This window comes from Pituophis catenifer, unplaced genomic scaffold (genome assembly GCF_029215685.1).
Source record: "Pituophis catenifer annectens isolate HBS135680 unplaced genomic scaffold, rPitCat1.0.hap2 SCAF_2, whole genome shotgun sequence".
NCBI lineage: Eukaryota > Metazoa > Chordata > Lepidosauria > Squamata > Colubridae > Pituophis > Pituophis catenifer.
This window is the reverse complement of record NW_027256882.1, coordinates 173,806,789-173,817,590: the sequence shown is the minus strand read 5'-3', so window position 1 is coordinate 173,817,590 and position 10,802 is coordinate 173,806,789. Positions and strand designations below refer to the sequence as shown.

Genomic DNA, 10,802 nt, shown 5'->3' with positions numbered 1-10,802 from the left:
AAATTGGCAATCAGCCCCAATTAAAACTCTTACAAGGACAAAGACAAAGACTCTAGCCTATTGGATTTCCTGCTGTTTCTTGCTTTTTCAGCAATTACCTTCCTTGAACTTACACCTCTATTGCCTCCTTCTTATCTTTGTCCCCTACTCAGTTCAAACATTTGCATATTCTGGCCTATTCATGGCACACAGAGGTAGGGCCATAAAGCAGGCACCCCTTCAGAACAACTGCCAGGCTGAAGGATCAGCTTGCAGGCAACCTTCCCCATTATGCTGTGTGGACTTCGATGCACAGAGTGCTCCACCTTGCCAACCTTCCCCCTGTCCAATTCCTTGGACTTTCCAAACTTCAATTTGAGCCCCCCACATTTGTATGTCAGCAAGAATGCTACCTGCCATGTTCTTCTGCAGGGCAGAATTCTCTGCCTGTAGCCTTAACAGCTCGCCATCCACAGAGCTGGCTGGCAACGCCCCTTCGCTGGCTACCGCTGTCTTTCCTTCCCGAAGAATCTGATTATCCTTCTCCAACTGCTCAATCTGCGAGCACAGCTGCATTTGAAAGATCAAAGGACTGGATGTCAGCGAGGAAATACATTTCTCAGAACACTGAACAAAAAGGACAGATGATCCACCAGAGGTAAATTGGTCTGCAGCTGGTCCCTGATCTTCATGGCAAGAAAAAGCATTTGTTACTACAGCTCCCCAAAATAAGTCCCAAGAGTGTGCTTTAAAGTGGGGGCCCCCAACCCCCAGGCTACGGCCCATTAATGGGACGCAGCCTGTTTGAAACTGGGTCATGTGAGCGATGGGTGCTTGAGTGGAGGGTGCTTGTGCTTGGACGTGAAGCTCCAATTCTGCATGCAAAGGACGCTTGCACACGAAGCTCCATTCATGTGAATGGAGCTTTGAGCACAAGCACTCTCCTCTTGCACGAGTGGAATTTTGCACAAAGCACAAGCGCCCCCTGCTTGCGTGAGTGCAATTTTGCATGCGTGTGCTCCCCACTCACGCATGAAGCGCCATTAATGTGAATGGTGGAGCTGTGCGCACACATGCACCTGCCACCCACTCACCCACACACACGTTGTGCCGGGCCACCAAAGTGGGAAGGTTGGGGACCGCTTCTCTTTAGAGTTGACTATAAAGGATATAGTGAACTTTCCCTTCTTCAATGGTTTTGATTTAATGAACTAGAAGTAATCTAATAATCACAACAAAGGCATGGGAAGATTTTTCCCCCTGCTGATTAGCCTGCACTTTTCCAAACTCAATAAGCATGCAAACAGCAGTTGCTAAGAAAAGCTTCCCACTCAGAATGTTTTTTTTTTAATACCACACAAATGACTCAAATACCACACCATGAGAGTGGAAGGAAAAAGGGGGAAAAAAACCATTTGCAGCAACTGGTCTTGTCAATCTGATAGGCAAACTAGGGTGAAAGATAATGAAAAATAATTCTTCACATGCATGAAGAAGTTTGTTGGGGGAGCTGAAGGCTGTATTCCTCCCACCCAGACTTTATATTTAGTATCTGCTTTGGGCCAGCTGTAGTATCAAACAAAAGCAAAGATTAGAAAAGATAAGATTAACCATGGAGGCAAAGAACCTCTGAGACCTGAGCTGAAGATGCCGGATTAAAAGTATTAAATTATATATGTAGTTAAATATGTTGTTCAACATTATAGATTCAATGTGCAAGATGTGTTTTGAAGGATGTAGGAAAGTGAATTTAGTGCCCATCTGCAACACCTTTACAAGGTCTTTTCTCAGAACCAATCCTGGGGAAGAGAGCAGCTGCTTTAAGGGACTCAAGACAGGCTACATTTGCACACCTGTGCCCTCCCAAAAACTGTTTGGAGACTGAGTCTGAAGCACTGCACAATCCTAATTTATTCTGCTTTGATTTTGAATGTAGATCCTGCACTTTCATAACCATGGTTTGAAGATCTGGTTTGAAGATTGTTTCAAACTGATGGTAGATAGCCATTTGTTAAGGCTTTGGATTTCTTCACTAGCCAGATGGTTGAATGTATCTGCCTAAATGATTCCTTCCAACTCTATGATTCTGGAATTCTATCTTAGAATTCTGCGTGGTTAATCAGCAGTGCTATTTCGTGTCACACAGCACCCCCTGGCATGACCCTGGTGGCACTGCAAAGGGAACATGAGTCCAGTACCTTGGAGAGCTCCTGCATGAGAGTGCTATTTTGCAGCCTGAAGTCATCCTCTTGGCTATGCAGTTTTCCCTGAAGCATTTCATTTTCACTAAGCAGTGCATCCACCTCCTACAAAGACAACAAAATTGCATGAGATCCCACACGCATAATCACTGCAAGGTTCACTTCCTTCCACTAGATGGCAGGACCAAATCTTCAAGCAGATTGGGCCTCCTTTGCCAATCTCCTAACAATATTGGGAAATGTTCTCACCTACTACCTTTTTGCTACTCAAATTCTAGATGGTCCATATTATGCCGTGGCCCTTAGTTTGTGATGAAATGCCAGCAGTTATGCAGTAGTTAACAGAGAAATTGGTTGCAAAATGTATCCAAGAGGAAGCACAGGTAAAAGAGATTTGGAAATCATATTTTCTATTCCATCTAGATCAGGGGTCTCCAACTTGGGAACTTTAAGACTTGTGGACTTGAAGTCCCAGAATTCCTCAGCCAACAAAGCTGGCTGAGGAACTCTGGGACCTGAAGTCCACAAATCTTAAAATTCCCAAGATAGGAGACCCGATTTAGACCACTGTCAGCTGCTTCTCTTGCTTTTCTCTGACCAACTAAGAGGCATATGCTTATGAAATGTCTTTGTGTTTTTTAATTTGGGGGCTTCTGGATATTTGCATTAAAATTTATTTGTTTATTTAGGAAATGTATTTGCCACCCATCTTGTATCCAATAACTCTAAATCATAAATTAGCAAAAACTGAGAATTATGATTGCCCCATTTGATTGAAATTGCTTATACTCTCTCTGGTCATAAAGTTGAAATCATCTGGGAGAAGGAAAGGAAGGCTTGCGGAGAGGTGAGAGACAAAACAAAAATATTAGAAACAAGTGATTGGCAGATAAGTCTCAGTCCAGGCAGGACTGAACTTAACATGGCAATTTATACTATATACTGACACCTTACCTGAGCTTTTTTACTCTTATTCAGAGCCTGTGAAAGAGAGAAAGTTGTTAATAAAGCACCAATAAGGTTTAGGCACAGTGTCAATTATACAAAATTATACAAATCCTCTGAAGAATGACTACAAACTCCTGTAATTATAGATTTTGAATTTGTTTAACTCTTTTAAAAACCCAGTTGTGTCCTTTCACCATTTAGGAATGGGAATGTAATATGAGAGAAGATTGTCCACAAGTATTATTGCACAACATTTTTTAAAAACTCAAAATATTTGAATGTAAAAGAATAGTAAGGAAGAGTTGATATCACAATTTTTAATACTCGTTTATATGAGTTTTTTAGTCACTTTTATCCAGAGTGCAGTATAAAAATCAAGAAATATCCACTAATGTTCTGTGATACCTTGGTGATATTACCCTCAAAGGAAAATTACATTTTCTACTAACGTACACCAACATACATTTATATACCCACTATTCCATTTAAGAATCTCACTTTACCTTCTGAGCCTTAGCAAAGTCCCTGTCTAAATAGGAGACCCGTTGTCGGAGCCCATTTAATTCTAAAAAAATCAAGAGAAAAACAAATCACAATTAGGAAAATATTGTAGAAACAGAACATCTGCCTTTTGCCATTCTGAACATGTAGAATAAGGTATGAAATATGGTATCTGATGCTAAATTTAAAAAAAAAAAATCTGTTTTTTTTTGAATGTGTACTTAAAAGAGAAACTCTTTGTGTGTCTAATCACACTTGGCCAATAAAGAATTCTATTCTATTCTATTCTATTCTATTCTATTCTATTCTATTCTATTCTATTCTATTCTATTCTATTCTAAAAAGTCTGTTAGTAGCCCTCAGTTCTATCAATCTGCCAAATGTAAAAGAATTTATGCAGCAATGCATGCTTGCTTGGCCTTGTGAGCACCAAAATAAAAGACACATCAGACTTAGAGAAGTATTGCAGCAAGATACACAGGAGATCATTTTAATTATAAATTGAGAAAGATTTTTAAAAACTTCAAAATGATGCAGAGAATATAGTCATATTAACGATGGGAGAACCAATAAATAACAAGAACAACAACAAAAAACTAAATGAAATCTTATTTCCTCTCCAAGAGCCAGAGAAGATACAAGGAAGGGGGGAAAGAGGTGAATGTTTTTACAGTTGTTTTCTGAGCACAGAATAAAGATAAGTTTGCCAAATCCCTGAGAACTTTATTCTGCTTTTGCTCTTCGCATGGAGGGATGTGGTGCTAAATAGGCACCGAAGCCTTAGTCTCAAACCACAGAAAAGCTTCTTTAGCAGTCTGTCTGCTCCTAAGATTTCACCATATGTTGTCTGTGCATCTTCAGACATAACTTCACAATCAAATCGCTGAGGAAGCCATTTATTTTAAATAGGAACAGAATTCTATGGCCAGTATTACGTTCTAGCTATTTCTTGTAACTTTTTATAGCTATTCATTCCACTGCTTTCTTTCTACTACATCTTTTCTCTGAATTTCAGATTTTGCAAGAGTCATGCTAAACCAGCATGACTGAACCAGCACAACCATATGCAAATGTAAGCATATATGAATATGTGCAGACATTTTGATGCTTTCACATTGGGTATAAAATATAATGGCTCAGATCATAGTGTTACTCGGGAAGTAAAACTGAGGAGAAAGTCTTACCAGCTGTGTTCTTGCGGAGTTCATCAGAGAGCTGGTAATTCTGTGTTCGAAGTTCTAATAACTGGGCCTACCAAGAGGGGGGAGAAAACGATTTTAATAAAAACCAACTTCATCAGGAAACGTCAAAAAGATGACTAGGCAGGGTTAAGGCCAGCTTGATTTTTATGAAGATTAAGGCAGGAGCCAGCAGCTTCTTTGACAGAGATGGCTGCTCAGTTTCATGGCCATTGTGTGCTATGCCACATATCCACTAATTCAGATCTACTACTGCTACATCTACAAATGTACATCTTTTCACTGAGAGTGACAGGGGGCAGTTCTGCAAGGCATTATCCCGATGACAAAAAAGATTCTAATCTAGCTGAACCAAGTCTGGGAATCACTGCCAAGTCAAGCCAAGGAATTGAACTAAAGCCACGAAGCATTAGGAGATTTATTCTTGAGATCAGAAAACCCAACAGTTCGTTTCACAGCTTGGGCTCTGAACATATATTGTTTGAGATGCAGCGTGTGTGTGTCTTTTGCAAATTGTGAGCAACATTGCTGCTAATTCTTAATTACTTTTAAAATAACTCTGTATTATTCTTGACTGACAAAATGAGATAAATATTAGTTCAGAATAGTAATAGCCATTACTTAGGGGGCTTTGAGCCCAGTTAGCCAAAATTCATCCAGCGAATCAGACTGGCTTTTAAGAGTTGGAGAAAGAGGATGCAAAGCAAATGGAAAGGCTTCTATTGCCCTCTACTGTGATCTATATAACTTACTCTTATAAATTCTGTAGGGGGATTTATTTTCCCCACTTATTCTTCTATCCTTCTAAGGCCTTGAAAACTATACTCCAAAGGAGTCTTCTGCCAAACCCACCACAGCCTCATCTACCATCAATACATCATACTTCTAATTCTGGGCTGGCAATCACAAAGGTTAGTTGTTGCAGTAACTAAGATAGCTAATATCTCTGCTCTAATTCTGCACCCTCCTCAGAACACCAGAAATTCTCAAGTTGTGCTGAACATGTGGGGAAAAAAATCCATATTAACTTGCGTTTTCCCTCCAGGAAGATATTTGTACTTCAGCACCAAACAAAAATTAAGTATTAACTGAGAGTCTATGGTCTCAGTCATTTAGGTCATGGTTGCTTTTTCAAGAGGCAACTGGACTTTCAGAAAATCCTATTAACAAAGAGTTGCAAAGAACTCTGCAGGTATCAAAAACTTATCTGAGGTAAAATATTTGTTTGAGCCAATAATAAGGAAACCAATAATTGGCCGAGTTCCACATGGCACTGCAAAAAATGTACAGTGTCCACATATGCTGAATGTTAAAAAAAATATTATTAAACTTCCGTACTGCCCATCTCACCAAGACTGGTCACAAAACTGATCAACTCTTTCACTTGTAGAATTTTCCATCAGGCACAAAAGATTAAATAAGGATCAGTACACATTTATACTCTGGAGAGTTTTATCTGTGATCACAAGAGGAGAAATAAAAGGGGGGGATGGGACATATGCTCTTGCTGTATTCAATATAACACCTTGAACTGGGAACACTATTCACCTTTTATCATGTTACAACTGGAAAAGGTGCAATGTCAAGAGAAAAAGAAAGGAGACCGCTTCACTTGCAGAAATGAGCTGAAATGGGTCAACCTTGAAAACAAGCAATGCACAGTAATGCAACTCCGGGGCAGTGGGTGGGTGTGTCTGTATGCATTTACTCTGTATACACAAAGACGCACTTTCTCAACCTGGTACACATCCAATATGTTCAACTGCTATCACTATGGGTTCTGTAACTGGGATTACTAATCTGAAACACCCAGACATTATACCAGGTTTGTATACAATCTGAAGAGCAGAGCTTCTTTAAACACTTTTGCAAAAGGCTGGATGCTGATAAGCACAGTTTGTAATGTCGGGAATGAGGGGGTCTCTGTAAAGATTCCTTCTCTTATACAGTCCTCCTAAAAAGACACCAGCCCCTTAGGTCACCCCAGTAGAGTGATGACTAGCCAGTTCCGCATCTGTGGGGGTGGGAAAGGGGGGGGCGGAGAGCAAAAGTGAAGCAATGCAATACCAACCAAGGCTGGTGGCGCAGTGGACTAAGTGCTGTTAAAGTAGCACTTAGTTGCCAGCTGCCTGCAATTACTACGAGTTCAAATCTCACCAGGCTCCAGGTTGACTCAGCCTTCCATCCTTTCGAGGTAGGTAAAATGAGGACCCAGATTGTGGGGGCAATAAGCTGACTTTGTATAAAAAAGAACACCGCTTAGAGGGGGCCGAAAGCCCTACTAAGCAGGTATATACAAAAGTATGAAGGCTATTGCTTAACACATTGTAAGCCACCCTGAGTCTCCGGAAAAGGGCAGCATATAAATCGAATCAATCAATCAATCAATAAGGCTCAATGCCGATCTCAAGTGGGGTGGCAGCTCCGTTCCAAGCCATCTGATTTAACTACGCCCTCGGGACCAGCCAGCCAGCCAGCCACCCACCCCACCTATTAATGAATGAATGTATTCCCACGGCAGCCTTCCACACCGTCTCTGTCCTCCAGATGTGCTCCGCTACTACAACTTCCAGAAAGCTGCCCTGCGGAGGGATCTTGGGAAGTGTAGTCCAAGCAGACCAGCTGGGGCAAGGCTAGCTTCGGGCGCTTTAAACCGAGCCTTGATGTGTTTCCCCCATAAGGTTCGAAGCCCGACTGCGGAGAATGTGCGTAGGGAACCCGGGAAAGCAGCTGCGTCTCCGCTCCTCACCGGAACCTCGGTTTTGCTCTAGTCGCATGGGGAGCAGCCCGAAAAGGAAAAAAAAAAAAAAAAGACGTCCCCCCGATGCACAGCTCTTAGGACATCGCGCCCCCCTCCTCTCGCCTTTGCACCCCCGACCCTTCGCCCCAGTCTCCGCTGGGAAAGCCTCCCGCGGAACCGGAGCCCACTCCTCCAAGGCGCGTCTCTTCCTCCACTCCCGTCCCCTTCCCCCGGGGATGCTTCAGGGGGTCCCCGCCGGCATTTCTCGTTTTTCTGCCCCCCCAACCTTACCTCTTCCCCTTCCCCCCCCCCAGCCAGCCAGCCAGCCAGACCTACCTGCATGCGCTCGAACTCCTCTTCGGACAAGGCCTGCGCCATCTTCCCTCCCCCACCCCCCCGGCTCGGCTCCAGCTTGGTACGATCCAAAAGAGAGAGAGAGAGGAAGAAGGAATCTCCAGCCTGCCCCTGCCCACTCGTGGAGGAGGATGACGAGATAGCTTTAAGAAGATATCATAGAGGGAACAGGAGAGAGGACGGACGTTTGGAGAGACGTTCTCTCTTTCTCTTTTTTTTTTTTTTTTGTCTGCACCGGAGGGAAAGACAGGAACAAGCGGAACCGGCGGACTGGAGCTTGGAGGCCGGAAGTGAAGAGGCATAGAGACGTGAGAGGGCACTAATGAAGAAGGATGATTCACAAGCGGAGCTTTGGCGCCTGAGGAGGGAGGGAGGGTGTGAGTAAGAGGGGAAAGTGTAAGCACTGCGGTTCGGATGCTCCCATAGAAACGGAAGCCTAGAAAGGATCCAAGCGTTTTCCCGTCGGGACCATAGAGATGCCGGAAGTAACAGTGATTGAGCTTATAGAAATAAGGGGCGCAGCCGCCCGCTGTGTCGTAGATAGAGGAAAGCGAAATGGCCGAGGAGGTGGGCGAAGGAGGCGACTTCGGAAGTGATCGAGAACAATTGAAAAACGCGCGTCCTCCTTCCTGGGGTGACGTCACAGTTATTCTCTCCTGCATTAGATGCAAAGTCGTCAGTAGCTGAAAGAATCGCGCGATCTCTTCTGCCTCCACGGGGGTGGGGCGGTGGGGATCCTAAAAGGATCCGGACATTTAGAAGGGTCCCTGGGAGTGGATGGAAGCGCTTTAATTGCCAGGGGGCGCCTTACAATGAATCGTATCGTCTTCAGCAGTTCCTCGCAATCTTCCTGGAGATCGTGAGGATGGAGCCGAAATCTTTTGCCTGCAAAACGGGTGTTTCAACAACTGCTCCCCGAAACGGGGATGCTAACGGATAAAAAGCCGCGCAGTGGCACTTCTTGCAGGAAAGAAAGCTGCAATCCTATACCAACTAAATTGCGATTCAAAAACATTGCAAATTATGTAGAGGAATGTGCTGCGAGGGTGTAATCCTAAACATATATACCAAGTATACTTACTGTTATGCAAATGTTCATAGGGAAATAAAGTCTCTTCAGAAGATTCCCAGGTCTTAATATTGTAGGAAATTAGCACCCACCCCTTTCCTAGAAGAATGAAATATTTTAGGAAATATTAAAAAGGCAGAATATTATGTTTCCCTGGTTGAGAAATGGAGAAACATGTTTTAAAAAGAAAGCAACTCCCACCTTCCTGCCTCCCCCCCCCTTTGTTAATGGGCCAGAGGCAGAAACTTAAATCTTTGACAATAAGACCCATCTGCAACACAATAGCAACAGAAACTAACACAATGGGACCCATCTAGGACAGAAACTCACCACATAGCACCTGGGAAGATTACATCAACTAGCAAGGCTAGCTAAGACCCCCACCCCCTGAGAGTCTGACAACCAATCAGGATACTCTTTCTGGGCCCCAGGAAGTTCAAAGCCAAAACCTGGAGACTCGCTGTATCTGCCCTTTTTTTTTCTGTTCAGGAACTTAAACCATGTGATCCTGTCCACCATTAAACCATCTTTCCAAGCAGTCTCCATATTTCCAGTGTCTTTTTCCCCACTTGGAGCTGAACCCAGAAGGATATTTCTTCCAACAATATATTTGATTTATACAAGATCACTATATCTGTTAAAGCTATTCATACCCCATACTAAACCAGATATACTTGTTTCACATAATATAAAAGAAAGTATGTGAAATACTTTTTTTCCCCAGAGAACAAATTAAATGGAAGCTTTATCCATGTAACAAGTCCCATTCTGCAGCTTCGTCCCCCCTTATTTATTTCTCTTGTGATTGACCGTTTGAGGCCCACTCACTAAATCCCATTAAGTGGATGATTATAGAGTTCGAATTAAATCTACTAAATTTTACATCACTATCTTCTGTTTTATCCGTGTAATCAGTTCGGACTTTTCTAACTTTCCAAATTATAAACAATACGTTGTGAACTCAAAATCTGCAATTTTTCTGTAAAGAATTAATCTGCTTAGACTTTAGTCTAACAAATCTCTCTGAGAGGGCTACCCCTATCTGAATTAATAACCAATATTTGGAAATTAAAACAATATTGAGGAATGCTTTCTTATAATAATAATTTTGATTTTATTGCAAATAAGTCTACCAGCCTCGAAAGCTAACTTATCCAGCCATTAGCAGCTTCCCAAAATGCATGAAACATACTTGCCATAAATACTAAGCTCTCAAGGCAGAGAGCATTCCTAATTTCTAAAGTGATACAAAAGATATTCAATTTAACTGTAGACTTGCCTGTCCTTTGAAAACTGTTACTACTAGAAGTTAATTTTATTAGCTTTATCATTCATTGAGTATATGGCAAACCATGTATCCATTAAATATGTAACAATTTATTTAAATACAAAGTTATTCCTTGTAAACAGATTGTTTCATTTTGCCATATCTACCTTTTCTACAATTTAACTGTTTCTTTTGTAAATAAAATATTTGATTCCTTAAAAGTAACCTATAATCCAAGTGTCAAACTTGCGGCGTCATGTTGTCACATGATGTTTCACAACTTTTTTCCCTTCGTGGAGCTGGGGTCGGTGTGACCTGCATGTGATGCATCTGGCCTGCGGGCTGCGAGTTTGACACCCCTGTGCTAAGGTCTAAAAATCAGGTCCCTATACCTCGGTAAATAAAAACAAACATAAAAATGTCATTTATGCAACATGCTTAATCCTTAATAGCTGATGACAAAGCTTAATTTATATAATTTCTCTTGCACATATTCATGAACTTCAGCAAGTGTATCCCTTATTTGTGAGCAGACTTCATAAAT

General features: G+C 42.1%; 1 protein-coding gene across 3 annotated transcripts in view; it reads right to left on the bottom strand.

The window, feature by feature from the left end:
- The window catches only part of GRIPAP1 (GRIP1 associated protein 1), a 76,878-nt gene extending 68,753 nt beyond the window's left edge, over positions 1 to 8,125 (bottom strand). For all 3 annotated transcript variants that reach the window (XM_070938079.1, XM_070938080.1, XM_070938081.1), the window contains exons 1-6: positions 7,905 to 8,125; positions 4,814 to 4,880; positions 3,632 to 3,693; positions 3,135 to 3,161; positions 2,178 to 2,285; positions 393 to 549 (exon numbers count right to left, since the gene is read on the bottom strand). In XM_070938079.1, the coding sequence (XP_070794180.1) occupies positions 393 to 549; positions 2,178 to 2,285; positions 3,135 to 3,161; positions 3,632 to 3,693; positions 4,814 to 4,880; positions 7,905 to 7,946 (463 nt within the window). In that variant the 5' untranslated portion in view covers positions 7,947 to 8,125. The remainder of the gene's footprint in view (positions 1 to 392; positions 550 to 2,177; positions 2,286 to 3,134; positions 3,162 to 3,631; positions 3,694 to 4,813; positions 4,881 to 7,904) is intronic.
- Between the last annotated feature and the right edge of the window lie 2,677 nt (positions 8,126 to 10,802).